This window comes from Ursus americanus, chromosome 14 (genome assembly GCF_024610735.1).
Source record: "Ursus americanus isolate L20-20 chromosome 14, mUrsAme1.1.p, whole genome shotgun sequence".
NCBI lineage: Eukaryota > Metazoa > Chordata > Mammalia > Carnivora > Ursidae > Ursus > Ursus americanus.
Window position 1 is genome coordinate 7,376,587 of NC_142140.1, and position 15,696 is coordinate 7,392,282.

The 15,696-nt window shown below is 47.6% G+C and overlaps 1 protein-coding gene across 1 annotated transcript in view; it reads right to left on the reverse strand.

The window, feature by feature from the left end:
* Positions 1-15,696, reverse strand: part of SLC6A11 (solute carrier family 6 member 11) — a 126,986-nt gene that overhangs the window by 91,796 nt on the left and 19,494 nt on the right. Inside the window, exon 5 of the mRNA XM_045808240.2 lies at positions 7,271-7,403. Within this exon, the coding sequence (XP_045664196.2) occupies positions 7,271-7,403 (133 nt within the window). The remainder of the gene's footprint in view (positions 1-7,270; positions 7,404-15,696) is intronic.

Here is a 15,696-nt window from a genome sequence, read left to right on the forward strand (position 1 = left end):
GATTCATTTCATTAAAATGAAAATTTCTGCTCTGCCAAAGATACTGTCAAAGGGGTGAGAAGACAAACCAAAAACTGGAAGAAAACAGCTGCAAGACTACACATCTGATAAAGGACTGTTATCTAAAATACACACAAAACCCTTAAAACTCAACAATAAAAAAGCAACCCAATTACAAAATGGGCCCAAGACCTAGAGACCCCTCACCAAAGAAGATATACAGATGACAAGTAAGCATATGAAAAGATGCTCTGCATGATATCATCAGAGAAATAAAAATCAAAACAAGGAGATACCACTACACACCTACTGGGGTGGCCAAAATCCCAAACACCGACAGTACCAAATGTTGGTGAGGGTGTAGAGCAACAGTATTAACCATAATTCACTGCTGGGGGGAATGCAAAATGGTACAGCAACTTTGGAAGACAGTTTGGCAGTTTCTTACAAAACAAACCTCTCATGGGGGTGCCTGGGTGGTACAGTCGGTTAAGTGTCCAACTCCTGGTTTCGGGTCGGGTTGTGATCTCAGGGTCCTGAGACTGAGACCCACATTGGGCTCTGCACTCCACGCGGAGTCTATTTGGGTTTCTCTCTCCCTCTCCCTCTGCCCCTCCCCACCCCCGTGCTCTCTCTCGAAAATAAATAAATAAATCTTAAAAACAAAACAAAACTCTCACCATACAACCCAGCAATCACACTCCTTGGTATTTACCCAAAGGAGCTGAAAACATGTCCACACAAAAATCTGCACACAAATGCTTATAACAACTTTATTCATAATTGCCAAACTTGGAAGTACACAAAAGGTCTATCAGTAGGTGAATGGATATGCACCCCCATATTTATTCCAGTATTATTTTCAATAGCTAAGATATGGAAGCAACCTAAGTGTCTATCGATAGATGAACAGATAAAGAAGCTACAGTGTGTGTGTGTGTATGTGTGTGTACACACACAATGGAATATTACTCAGCTATGAAAAGAATGAAATCTTGCCATCTGCAACAACACGGATGGACATAGAGGGTATTATGCTAAGTGAACTAAGTCTGACAGAGAAAGACAAATACCATGATTTCACTTATGTATGGAATCTAAAAAACAAAACAAATGAATAAACTAACAAAAAGCAGAATCATACCTATAAATACAGAGAACAAACTGATGGTTGCCAGAGGGGAGGTGGGGTAGGGGAATGGGAGATACAGGATGGAATGAATAAGTCACAGGAATGAAAGGTAAGCACAGGGAATATAGTCAATGGTATTATAATAGTGTCCTGTGGTGACAGCAAGTGCACTTGTGGTGAACACAGAATAACATATAGAGATATTGAATCACTATATTGTACACCTGAAACTAATGTAACAGTGTGCGTCAACTATACTCAAGCCAATTTTTTAAAAGGTAAATGGATAAAGTGTGATACATCCAGGCAATGGAATATTATTCAGTGCTAAAAAGGAAGTCATCAAAAGATATGGAGGAATCTTAGATGCATATCACTAAGTGAATCCTATAAAGGCCACACACTGTATGATTCCAATGATACAACATTCTGGGAAAGTAGCAACTACGGAGACTGTGAAAAGATGGGTGGTTGCCAGGGGTTGAGTGCGGGGGAGATGAAAAGGTAGAGTACAAAGGATTTTTAGGGCAGTGAGACTATTCTGTACGATCCTCTAAGGGTGGATACCGTCATTATATATTCATCCAAACACCCAGAACATACAGCATCAAGAGTGAGCCCTCATGGAAACTACGGACTTTGGGTGATGATAATGCACCAGGGTAGGTTCATTCATCAATTACAGCACATGCCCAACTCTAGTGGGGGATTTTGATAACGGGGAGGTTACACATGTGTAGGGGCAGGGGATCTATGAACTTCCTGCTCTATTTTGCTGTGAATCTAAAACTTCTCTAAAAAACAAAGTCTTTAAAAACTACAAAACCAAGGACACAGAAAAATCACAAAGATGTCTCCATGTTGTGGTCACTTGATTTCAATTATCCAGAGTGAAACTGTTCATCATCCAGAAGACGACAAGGTACAAACAGCCTGGAAGTTTCCTCCTGAAGAAAGCAAGTATCTGAGAATTCTACATCTTTGCAGAATTTAAGAAATAATTGAGAAAGGTTTTTACTTATTTTTCTAATCCAGATTTCTAGCATTTCCAATAGTGCCTAAAGAGAAAAAGAAATAACTGTGCAGAACTAAAACTGTAGCTGTTGGACAGGGGTAGGGAAATAAACAGCTTTTTGAGTACCTACTGTGTGCTTAGAACCACAATCAGTGTGTTCACACTGAGCCTGCATATGGACTCCCAGCTGGGGGCTTGAGAACAGATGAGGATCAGGCTTAGGGAAGGCAGATAGACCTGGGCTTAAATCCCAGCTCTGCTCTTCCAAACAGGGTGGCCTTGGGCAAACTGTGCAACCTTTCTGGGCCTCTACTTCCTTATTTGTAAAATGGGGTTTGAACTTAAAAACCAAGACGCCTCCCAGCTCTGACATGCTACGCTGCAATATTCCGGAGCCAATTCTCAGCCATTAGAACCCCCACGTTCGTAGCATCTGGTTCTCTAACTGTTCTATTGTGAATGCTAGCACTAATACACTGAATTGTAATTGCTTCTCTGTCTGTGCCTGCTCTGCTAGGCTGGCACACTCTCTGGGGACAAGACTTCCCACCATCCTCTCTACTGCATCCCAGCACCTTGCAGGGAGTCCCAGGGGCAGGTGGAATTCATTCATTCCACAAATGCTTATTAAGAACAGTTATGTGGCACCTTGCTACATTCCGAAGCTGGAACCTAGTTAGTGTCTCCTCAACCTAGAGCAGCTTCTTCTGAGAGGAGAGGTTGCTCACTCTGACCCTGGGGAGATCCCAAACGCTGGCCTCTATGACATCAGAGGACTGTAAAGCACTTGAACAGGGTGCAGAAGAGGACGGCACTGAAGGACATCTGCGGAGACTGTCCGTGGGCGGCGGGGGGGATGTTAATGCCAGTACAAACTCAGGAGCCCACGTGCTGCCTACTGAGCTGCTGGAGTGGGGATGGATCTTCACCTGGGACCTTGTGACAGACTCATCTGTGATCTACTCATTTGTGACCTGATCCCAAAACTCCACTTAGACAGTCACCTGCTAACAGGTTGAGCCTGCAATGTCTGCCCCCAGGAGCAGGGCCCATGTTCATTGAATTAAGTTATAGCCGGGGTTATAGTTTTTACCTTGAATATAAAAGGGGGCCAGGAAACTTGTCTCAAGTTAACGAAATTTCAGAATTTCTGCTGAAGTTTGAGTATGGGAAGCAGGCTGGAACTCAGCCATGTCCTGGACAAGAGCAGAAAAACAGGGTTCTCCTTCCTTGGACAGCCTCATGAAAGCGACTCTGGCCAGGGCCCCACAAGCAAGAGACAGGGGCGGCAGCTGCCCACTTAGGAAGACTCAGATGACCTGTATTTATTTTTAGCTGTTTTTGTACAGAACCTGAAAAACCTTTGGACTCTGGGCTTATGTCCAAGATGAGGTGAACAATAAACAGTAAGAAAAGCATCGGCCCCTCTCTTAAGAAGACACCGTGTGCCGATCGGGGACTCCTGGTCCCCTAAAACTGTCAGAATCTCATCATTTATAAACAGCTAAGGAGCTGGGCCACCAGGCTGTAGTTCCTGACCTGACACTTGTCACTTACTGCATGACCTTGGGTAACTCCCTTCTGCTCTATGAGCCTCAGTTTCCTGAATGATAAAATAAGAGTGGGGGTGAATCAGATAATTTTCAAGAAATCATGGAGCTCTGGAAAACCACATCCCATCCTGGATGCTAACCCTGTCTTGAGCATAGAATAGGGGGAAGAGCCCATAAAACCCAGCCTTCAGGAAAATGCTTAATTGGCTCATCTGATTTCAGCATTTCCCTTGAAAGCACCACCTAGATCCAGCTGCAACCAACAACTATTGATCACCCACTATGTGCTAAGGTATCTCATGAACTGTCTCTTTATAACCAGCCCACAAGAAAACTGTCAGTGTCCCTAAGTCACAGATGACAGGCAGGATGGTACACTCATCCAAGGCACAGGCTATGCAGTCACCAAGGCGTGGGGTCCACTTCCTACCTGAGGGTCCTTAAGCGAGTTACTTCCTTACTCCCACAAGCTTCAGTTTCCTCATCTGGAACAGACATAATGATTGTCCCTGTTTCTTGGGCTTGTTTCATGATCTGAATGGAGTGGGCACGTCAAGCACTCAATGATGGTTACCCATTACTATTATGAGCACTACTACTGCTGCCATCACTACCATGCCTGCTAGAGAGAGAACAAGTAGGCTCAGGCAGAATGTGTAAAAGGACATCACTCAAAATATCACAGTATTCTAAAATCTGATCAAGTTCAAAGACAGGTAAAATGGGAGCAGCTCTGGGTCAGTGTTGAGGTACAAAGTCTTCATGTAACTCAGCCCAGGCTCCTGAACCTCTTAGCCTCTGGGTCTCCATCTATAACACAGAGGTAATACCTCCCCAGGTTGTGGGATTCTGTGTGCTAATATGGATGAAAAATGCCTGGCAGACTGTGCAGTGAGCAGAAGGCTGTGGATGAATGTTCTCTCTCATGCCTTCCCATATGCCTCTTTTGAAATCTCCAAGAATGTAGCCTGCTGGTCCTTCCTTGAAACCTGGTCCCTGCATTGGAATTCTCAACACACAGGCTTGATGGCCCAGCCAGTGGCAAGTGGCCCTGTTATGGGACTCAGCTTCCTCCTGAGGGCTGAGTGGAACCACATTTTGCTGGGGCCCATATCCTGGGCCCAAGAACTCAAGGCCACAGGTGCATGTGGATGACCCAAGCACGTGCATGCACTTGTCCAATGGCCCTCAACCCCCACCGCACACAACTGCCACCCAGCCAAGCCCACTGGCCTTGACATTGACTCCCAAGAAAGTGGTAATCATGATAGAAGAAATAATAGTATCAACCATGACACCTCCTCCCTTCCCTTTACAGTTCACAAAGCACTCTCACATATGTTAATGGGGTAGGGTAGAGGCTGTGTTTTATTCATCTTTAGATATCCACTAAATAATGCCAGGTATAGAGTAGCTACCCAGAAACTACTTCTCAAATGAATAAATTTTATCTTTAGAATAGATTTTTTTAAGATCACCCCATTATTCTGCACTTGTCATTAATTGCACACTCTGCTAAGCATTAAATATGCATCCTTGCATCTCATCCTGACAACCACCCCATGAGACAAGCCTGATATCAATCCCCATTTTACAGAAGAGGAAACTGAGGCTCAAAGAAATTAAGTGATATGCTACGGTCACAGCTAGTGAGTGACAGACCTGAGACGTGAATCCTGATTCCAGACTCTGGTTCTTCACCCCTCCAAGTTTTTTTCCTCCTCTTTAGCCAGATGAGGCAGCAAAGAGGGGAACAGGAACAAAGTGTATATAGTCTAATAAATCTATGTCAATAAGGCACTGATTTTTAGACTTGGAAAAACAGAAAAATCCTATTGCTTTTTTTTTTATTATGTTCAGTTAGCCAACGTATAGTACATCATTAGTTTTTGATGCAGTGTTCAAAATTCATTAGTTGTGTATAACACCCAGTGCTCACTACAACACGTGCCCTCCTCAATACCCATCACCTGGTTACCCCCCCCCCTCCCTTCTGTAACCCTCAGTTTGTTTCCTGGAGTCCAGAGTCTCTCATGGTTTGTCTCCCTCTCTGATTTCTTCCTCTTCAGTTTTCTCTCCCTTCCCCTGTCCTCTGCGCTATCTATTGCTTTCTTGATATAAACTAGAGAAAGCAAAGATCAGCAAAATTACCTTGGCTGACAGGACCTGAGTCTCTGTTCTACTTTCTGATCCCGCAGGCACATTTACGATTGCTTTCTAGCACATCCTCAGCTCCCTTAGAGCCCACAGCATGGGGGCTTGTTGGTATCTGTTTTCTGCTCTCCTAATTTCCCTCCAGCAGGTCCACCCACCTGTCAGACACTTACACTGTGGCTGCTGAGGGAACCATCTTTCGTAAAAGGACCCAGAGTTGTTAAGTTCCCATCCCCTTGGAGGTTTGACCTCCAGCCCCTGACCCAGCCAGTAGCTTAAAATAAAGGTGATGAGCAAATGCCTCCCAGAAACAGGCAGGCAGGGAGTGACATGCTCAGGGTGACCCCAGAGTAAGTAAAGCTTCATGTACTCTTTCCCACAAGAAAAAATGGAATAGCACAAATAAGGATACTAATGGCACTGACATTCAGCCAGAGGCTCAGGGCAATAGGGAATGGGGGGGACTGTGGCCAAGCAGAGTGTCCCTAGAAGGAGGGAGCTACTGCTCAGTTCAGCCAAATGCTGCTGTGTAGGCATGTGGGCCCAGGGTCACCAAACCTTTCAACTTTCCAAAGGATACCAGACTCATATTTCCTTTTTCAGCATGAACTCTCCGGATTTTTAAATGTTGGCAACTAATGCTTTACTTTCTTTTCTTAAACAAAATACACGAGTGGGCTGGCCTTGCCCATGAGCTACATGGACAACCTCTGTGTTGATCCTTGTGGCACAGATGGTTGGGCTAAAGATGTCCCCCTGCTCCCCTACGCTTTGAGCCCCCCTGGCAAGTAGGTGAGGCCATGACTTCAGTTCTGGCCGGGTGCCTGTGGTAACCTCCTGACCAGGCCCATTGAGAGTCAGCCGCCTCCTCCCATCTCTCTTTCCCGAGGAGATACAGGTCCTGGAGGCTACGTGGTACAGATGGCACAGCAAGACAACAAGATGGAAGCATCTGCCCTCCCCTCCACAGACTCTAGGTGGGTGAGGTCTCAGGCCTGTCAGTGTAGGTAGCCAGCATCTCCTGCCCTCACACATGCCTGGAGCACATGCCTTCATTATAAAAACCACATGGTAGCAGTTTAGCACTTCCAGTGTTCAAAGCCCTGTACCTCCCCTTTCCTTGCACAGCTCTCCATAAGACAGGACAGGCTTTGTTATTTCACAGATGAGCAAACTGAGGCTCAGAAGGCAGAACTGCATAGCCCTGAGGTGTGCGGCAAGTAAGTGGTACACTGGGATTCTAGCTCTGGGCTCCTGAGTGGACTCCCAGTCCAGTGCTCCTCCTACTACCCCACAGAAGAGCTGACTTTTGCAATGTGAACTCTCTGGCACTCTCTGGGTCACCTGTGATCTCGTATAAGGATAGCTCATGTCCTTCCCTGCCCGTGGCTAGCTGCTTGAAGATGCACCTCTTACCTTTCCTGTGGACTTGGTCCCCTTCCAGATGCAGAAATAGCAGATGGTCCAGGCTGCCAGGAGACACAAGGCCAGCTCCCAGCGGAGGTTCCCAATGTGCTCGATCCCATCTGAGATGGCCAAGACCCGGCGCCTGCAGAGGGGAGTAGGGAGAGTCATGTGGGCTGGAGACCCACCCTGACCCCACCCCTGGCAAAGCTAGTGCTCTAGAGGGGCAGGGATGAGCCACCCACTCATTCACCTGCTCCCCCCACCACCATTTGCCAAGTACTTCCTCTGAGCCAAACCCAGGGCTGGGTGTGGGGACCCCAGAGAAGAACAAGACCCAGCCCTCTGTCTTCATGGTTTCACTCATGGGGGAAAAGACAAACCAGTTAGCAGATGGTTTATGGATAGCATGGCAAGGGCTACAACAGAGGAAGTTGTAGGGGCTTTGGAAGGACCAAGAAGCATCTAGCCTATCTCGAGGTTGCTGGGAGACTGCAGGTCTGTCCATACACATTCCAGGTCCCACCCTCAGCAGGAGCAATTATACATCCCCCGGCCTGATGAACTAAACAGTGGACATTGAACTTGCTTTGGCCAATGGCACCTGTGTCAATTTCAGATCCAGGTGGTGTGGTTTGCCACCTTCTCTTTTCTCTACTATTGCTGTCATGACAGGGTATATATCAAGATGAAGCCTCTAGGGGCGCCTGGGTGGCACAGTGGTTAAGCGTCTGCCTTCCGCTCAGGGCGTGATCCCAGCGTTATGGGATCGAGCCCCACATCGGGCTCCTCTGCTATGAGCCTGCTTCTTCTTCTCCCACTCCCCCTGCTTGTGTTCCCTCTCTCGCTGGCTGTCTCTGTCTCTGTCAAATAAATAAATAAAATCTTTAAAAAAAAAAAAAAAAGATGAAGCCTCTAGAAGCCTGAGTTTCCGAGTGACTATAAGAGCCCTTCTGCTACCCTTTGTCAGAGATGTTGTGTGAGCAAGAAAGCAATTTTTTTGCTTTAAGCTACTGAGAACTTTGGAGGTGTTTGTTATTGTGGCAAAACCCAACCAATCCTGACTGATACAGGGGTCAGGGAAAGCATTCTGGAGGAAGTGATATTTGAGCTAAACTTTGAAGGATGATGGAATTTAGTCAGGAGAGAGAGGAAGTGAAGGTTGTTTTAGATCGAGGTAATAGCCAGAACACAGAGCATGGGATACCTGGGGAATCCTGGAGCACAGGGATCAGAAGGGAAAAGCAGAAAAGGTAAACAGAGGAGTCTCCCTGGGAGCCTTGAATAGCATGCTGAGAGTAGGGATGGCCCAGAGGGCCCAAGCCACAGGAGTGGGAGGACCCCTGGCTACACTGAGCCAATGCCGCCGGCCACAGTCTTCCTTCAGAACCCATCAATTCTTCAGGGTTGACACAGGCCTGGCTCCCAGAGCCCACTCCTGGGGTTTGTGTTTCTTTAAAGTCAAACTCGCCACGCTCCATATTGTGCAGAACCATGGCACCAACACAAACCCCCTCGAAACTCACTCCACGAACCCCATTCTGGCTGCCAAACCACCCCCGCTGGACCACGCCAGTTGCCTCAGCACTCTGGGAACGTCCTTTGAGCAAGCAGCTCCCATCCCACCAAGCATGAAAGCCTCCCTCAGTGTCTCTCTCCCTGGGAATCTGCTCAGGGCCTGATTCTGCATTAATTACCCAATGACACCAATTAGCACTGGTCTACAGGCTCCCTCCAGCCCCAGTCCCTGCTGGAGAAATCAGGCAGGCCCCCAAACAAAATTGGGCTGTGTGCAGCTGTGGATTTACTTGAAAAGAAACCAGCTTTCAGACCTATAGCCAGAAGTGGGAACGTCCACTTAAATACACATTTACTGAGCACCTATTATGTATCAGGCACTATCCTAATACCGCAGATAAAAAGGTAAGCACATGTGGCTTTTGCCCTCTACTAGTATAAGTTAGACAAAAAAAGTCCAAAGGAGGAGACAGCCACATAGTTATGACAGGTTTTTTGTTTTGTTTTGTTTTATTTTTAAGATTTATTTCTTTATTTTAGAGGGAGTGCAGGAGCAGGAGGGGCAGAGGGAGAGGGAGAGAGAATCTCAAGCAGACTCTACACTTGACTCAATCTCATGACCCTGAGATCATGACTTGAGTAGAAACCAAGTCGGATGCTTAAATGACTGTGCCACCCAGGCACCCCAGCAATAGTTTTTTGTGTTTTGTTTTGTTTCTTATGTCTTAGTAGTCTCTGGCTTTAATTCCTTTAAGAACTACAGGTCATTAAATAAAACCTTTTATCTATCATCTATCTATTATCTATACTATAGATAATACTATATTATCTATAGTACCTATTATCTATTATATAGAGTATCTATTATCATAACAGAGTAGTGGGTCTCAGAGCATAGTCTTTGTAGAGCGCTCGCTAAAAATACAAAAATTCCTGCCACTCGTCCCAGACCCACTGAGTCTGAATCTTTGCTGTGTGGCTCCCTGGAAGCTGCATTTTGCCACATTTCCCCGAGGACAGCTTATGCATGATAAGGCTTCTACACTACAGAAGTAGAGTTTCCTGGCAATGAAGGAATGACCTACAAACTCCACCTGAATAGTATTTTTGAGGAGGACCCGGGGACAGTGTCCGGTATCCTTTGAGAAGCCACTGGACTTTCTCCCCGCCAAAATACTGTGATGTACCCACTTACTCCCAAAATTCTGCAGCGAAACCTCAGGGTGCTCATCAGGTACCTTGTTTCTAGATTAAGAGTCTCCTAATCGACATCTATCTACCACCTTGCAAACTGCCCCCAACAGCATCTTGAATGCCCAGCAGCTGGTGAATGAGAAGGGCGAAGCCCACACAGGAAAGAAAGTGGGCCAGTGCAGATGGTGTGCTTTTCCCAATCCACCCCAGGCTCTGAATTTTTCATTAAAGAAACACTTACATGAGGTCCCTAGCTAGCAGGGGTGCACATACACACATGCCTTCTTGTTGATGTAGTTGTTTTCTGAACTGGAATTTGAAAACTGGAAATGGCACGGGGTAGAGGGACAGTGGAGGGGGCAGATCAGCCAGGAGGGAGCTGGCTCAGGTCCCCTGTCTTCCACATTTTGGATGCTGCAAACTTTTGAGTCCTGCAGCCTGCCTCGGCGCCCTCTCGCTTAATTGAACAATCTAATTCCCAGAATGGGAAGCAGATTACTAAAAGCTACGCAGGATGAATTGCTCTTTTGTTCCACCAGACACTATTTGAAAACATCCTCAAACTATTTTCTTTAGGTTTCACCAGAGCTGACTCTAACTAGCAATGGACCTTGGGTTTCTAAAGATAGGGGGCTTGGGGGCCAGGTTCTCAGCCTGCAGGGCTGTGGGTTGTTTTGAAACCCACAAGGGCAGCCTTTGAGAGCCAGGGGCTGGGGCACTCAACTCCGGAGACTTGGAGAAGGCACAGCTCTTCCTGGGAAAAAGCTTTCTTAATGACCCTCCCCCATGGAGTGCTGGGACAGGAGAAAGGTCTGAATAAGGAAGAGTTTGCTGCCAATACCCTGGCAAAAAAAGGACCAGGGAACAGACCTCCCGACACTGTCCAGGGAGTGGGAAATGTTGAGGACTAGACAGAACTCTTTGGAGACATTTACTCAAGTTATTCTGAACACCTACTATGAGCTAGGAAGGGAAGCAGATCCGTCATGAGGCATCTTTTTCAGGCCATAAGTCTAGAATATAGTTCTGGAGATAGCTATCCAGAGACTAAAATCTCAGAGCTTGGAGGTATGATGCCTCTGCTTCCCCAGCCCTTGGCACATATAGAGATGGGCTGGGTTCAAACTGAGCTCTGCTCCTTACCAGCTGTGGACCTTGAGTAAGGGACATCATTTCTCTGAGTCTCAGCTTCTTCATCTGTAAGATGGGAATGACAATACTTCCCTTTGATAGGTTTTCAAGCATCATCTAACCCTCCCCACAATCTTTGAGGTTAAGTACAATCACCATCATTTCAAAGATGGAGAAACTGAGGTGCAGAGGGGTTAAGTTAACTTTCCCAAAATCACCAGGAGCAAGCAACAACACTGGGATTTGAACCCAGGGCTCCTGGTTCCAAAGCCCACACCTTCGGCCTCAGTGCTAGCTCCTAGATTCCCCTGTAACAGTCCCCTGTAAAATTACCACCGTCCTCTCTTCTTCATAATTTAAGCTATTGGTAAATGCATGCCCCAAAGCTATATTACATGTCTTTGCATATGACATAAAGGTAGTACACATGTCCTTCATACATTTGTTAATTTATTCAAGTAGCACTTATCAAGGTATCATTAGTGTGCCAGTGTTACAGCTGGGGATCTGTAAAGAGCTCATGTTCTAATGGAGAAAGCAGACAAGAAAACAGAACTGGGCATGGAGAGGGTCAGGACAGAGAAAAGCAGGGACCCTCACTGGGGATCTGGCCCAAAACAGGATGTGGAGATGGGACTGAGCCAGGGGGTCCTGGAGGGTAGGAGGAGAATTAGCAAAGAAGAGGTGGGGGTAGTACTCGGGGCAGAAAGGCCACCAGGTGCAAAAAGCTGGAACGAAGGCTCAGTGAGGCGAGGGAAGAGCACAGCACGTTGGGTCAGTGTAGCAGAAGCCGGGGCGAGAGGTAGGGTTGAGAACAAGGCTGGAGTGTGAGCAAGGGCTAGATTATGAGCCTTGCTGAAAAGTTGGGGCTTTATCCTGAGGGCAACAGAAGACTAGTAGAATCTTAAACAGGAGTGAGACCCCATCAGATACATGTTTTGGAAAACTCTCCTTGGCTGCAGTGGGGAGAATGGACAGTAAGGGTCGAACAGGGCAGGGTTGCCTTAGTTTGGACACTAAAGGGGGGGGGTCTGTACCAGGGTAGGAGAAGGGCCCTGGAGGGGAACAAGTGGGCTTGAAAACAGCACAGGCACAAAGTGACTGCAAGGGAGTGGCAGGTAGCAGGGAAGACGGAGGTCTCAGCTGATACCCAGCTTCATACTTGGACGGATGGGGGGTCATTAGCTGAGCGGGAGTGAATTGTCAAGTTGGTTGGAAGAGGAGGTGGTAAAGAACCGATCTTTTAGACGAGATGATTTTGAGGGCTTGTGGAACACCCAGGAAGCTGCAATCCCCAGAGGCAACTGGGGCTCTGGCTATAAAGCTCAGAAGAGAGATGCAGGGAGGAGATTCAGACCTGAGCCTTCAGGGTGTGCTGGGAGAACGTGAGGCTGCCTGGGGAGAGCTGGAGGAGTAGGAGGAGGGAGAGGACCTGCCACAGAGCTTCCAGAACCCCAACATTTACAGGGCAGAGAGAGGAAGGGAGGAGCCCTTGCAGTAGGCAGACAGGGGTGAGCAGAATGGCAGGGTAGCAACAGGAGAAGGTGGTATCCCTGGAGGCAGAGGGCATTCCAGAAGGGGAAGCAGCCCATCTGCCAAATGCCACAGGGCAGTCTGGTGAGAGGGAGGGTGTTGTGGGATTTGGGACCAGAAGGTGTGCGTGAGGCAGTGAGAGCAGGTCCCTGTGGGGCAGACTTCAGGCTGCCATGGGTGGGGAGTAGACACGCGATGAGACCCTGGTGAGGTGGCTCTTTGGGGAAGTTTGGCTGTCATGGATAAGAGACTGTGGTAGAGAAAAGGGCCACACAGAGTACAAAAGCTGTTTTGCTTATGCCTGTTCTGTTTTCAGGTTGGTACAAGTGGGATAGTTAATGGGTAAGGGGCTGGGGATCAGTCACAGGAGGGGATGGAGGGGGTAGAAGAAAGAATACGCAGGTGGAGATGTTGCCATTTTCTACAGGAATGGGAGGGAAAGAGCTGGGGGAAACCAGGAGGCCAGTCTGAAAGCAAATCATCCTTATTAAGAGACTGTCAGGAGAGAACTGGAAGGAGCTGGCAGTGGAGGGGACCATGGCAGGCGCCACTAAAAGCCCTTACAGCTTGCTACATTCAGTCCTTCCTGTGAGGGCATTATTAGGCCCATTTTATAGGTGGGGAAACTGAGGCCAAGTGAGGTAAAGCATCTTGCCCAGATTAGGACTTGAAATCAGGTTCTTCTGGTACCCACACCCCTCCCCCCAACTGCTGCCTCACCAGGTATGGACCCAGGGAGAGGATACATCTCACTCAAGGCCCCTCCTCCATCCTTCACGGTCCCAGGGAAATTGCTGGAATCCCAAATCCAGTCCTCAGGCATCACCCTCAGTCGCCTTTCAGGGTCTCATACCCAGAGAGGCTGGGCCCAGAGAGAAGGAAACGGCCTCACACCTGGGGCTTCCCTAGCTTCCAGAGCCAGGAATGGTCTGAACTGGGAAAGCAGAGAGGGAGCAGGCAGCCAGGCCACCTTCCCCCACCCCCAGAGTCTGGGAGAGGCTGTGTGGGAACAGCTCCCAGCATGGCTGGCCAGCTGGGGAGGCCTCATCTTAATGTCCAGCACGGAGCTGGAGCCGGCAAACACATCACCTTTCTTTAACCTGCCCCGGAGGAAGTGCTGCCAGGGACGCCGAGACCGCCCTAAAAACTGGCGCTGAGGGGCTAGGCTATAAATAGCCTTGCTGGTCTCCCTCTCTGGTCTCCCCAAGCAACACACAAACAAAAAAGGGCCCATCACCAAAACAAATGTGCCTTCCCTGCCCCCTCCAGAATTTCTCTGCCTTCAGGGTTCTGCTGTCACTTGTCTGGGAAGAGAGAAGTGCAGGCCCCCAGCTCTCCCCACATATGGGGCTTGCTCCTCCGAGCCCCCAGCAGAGTCCTAAAACCCATGAGGCTCAGGGCAAGGAACCCCTTTGTCAAGAAGCTGAGGCCTCTGCATCCTGTAATCTTTCAGCAGGTAGTTACCAGGTGCCAACTCTATGCTGAGTACCCTAAGGACTAAAGCCACAACGATGAGTAAATCAGGGTGTTCTGCCCTCAGAGAGCTTACTACCCAGAAGTATAAAGATAATAATTACAAGGACTGTAACAGCTTGGATTGCCTTCGTGCTTACTCTCAAGGGCAATGCAAGTGTTATTCCCATTTTACACGTGGGAAAACTGTGGCTTAGGCAAATTAACATGCCCAGGAAGGCTGAGGCAGAGCCTGAAGCCACATCTGTCGGACTTCAGAGGCAGAGCTTGGACACACTGTCTGGTCGTGGGGAAGACAGGCCAGAACCGTGTCAGTCAGGAAATACAACTAGGGACCCAAGCTGGTCTGAGAAATCCCTGTAGGCCATGCAGAAGTGCCCACCAGCCCCCCAGATACACCCTGACTTCTCTACTTTACAGGAGTCATTCCTGCTGTTCCCTCTGCCAGGAATGTCTTTCTCATTCTCCCAAACTACAAAAACTCAACCTGTCCTTTAAGCACCAGCTCAAATAATACAAAGCCTCACAAAGTGCTTTCTTGGTCCTTAGGGTCAGTCCCTCCTTTCATTTAAAGGTTAAGTGAACATCTACTATGCACCAGGCACTCCTAGGTCAGGGGCAACAAACTTTGTCCGTGAAGGGCCAGACAGTAAATATTTTAGGCTCTGAAGCCATAAGGTCACTGTCCTAACTATGCAGCTCTATCCTTGCAGTGTGAAAGCAGCCATACACAATTTATAAATGAATGAGGTGGCTATCTTCCAATAAAACATTTTTTATAAAAACAGACAGCAGATGGGGTTTGGCCGGTAGTCTCCAGACCCCTGTCCTAGGCTAATGCTTTCCAAAGAACATTAATCCCTCAAGACACTCAGAGTTCCCAGGTCACACCAGGCCCTCATTAGAGAAAATGATGTACATTGTAGCCCTCCTTTGAGAGTCTCAATGATCATGACAGTATTAAAGGCTCGGAGAAGTCCTGCAATAAAGACACCTTTATAGCTCTGATTTGCCCAATGTTTCCCAAATTTATTCATAAGTGTTCCCTTTTAAAGTGCAAATTAAAACCACAATGAGATACTATTTCGCGCCCACTAGGGTATACCTGCTAGGATGCCAGTAATCAAAATAACAATAACAAGTGTCCTCAAGGATGTGGAGAAATGGAACAACATACATTTATTTCTGGTAGGAATGCCAAATGGCTTAGTCACATGAAAAATGGTTTGGCAGTTTCTTAGAAAGCTAAACATAAAACTCAGAGATTCCACCCCTAGGTTATTCATAAGAGCAAAAACTGAAAGCCACTCAAATATCCATCAACTCACAGACAAACAAAATGTGGTATATTCATAAAATGGAACGTTATCTAGCCAGAAAGAGGGAAGAAGGAGTGATACCCTCATAGCATGGGTGAACCTTGAAAACATTATGCTAGGTGAAGGAAGCCGGTGACAGAAGACCCACATTGAATGACTCCATTTATATGCAAAGTCCTGACTAGGCAAATCCAGAGAGAGGGAGAGTGGAGGAGTGGTGGCCTGGAGGCAGAGGCCGGAAGGGAGATGAACTGCAGTCGGGAACCAGAG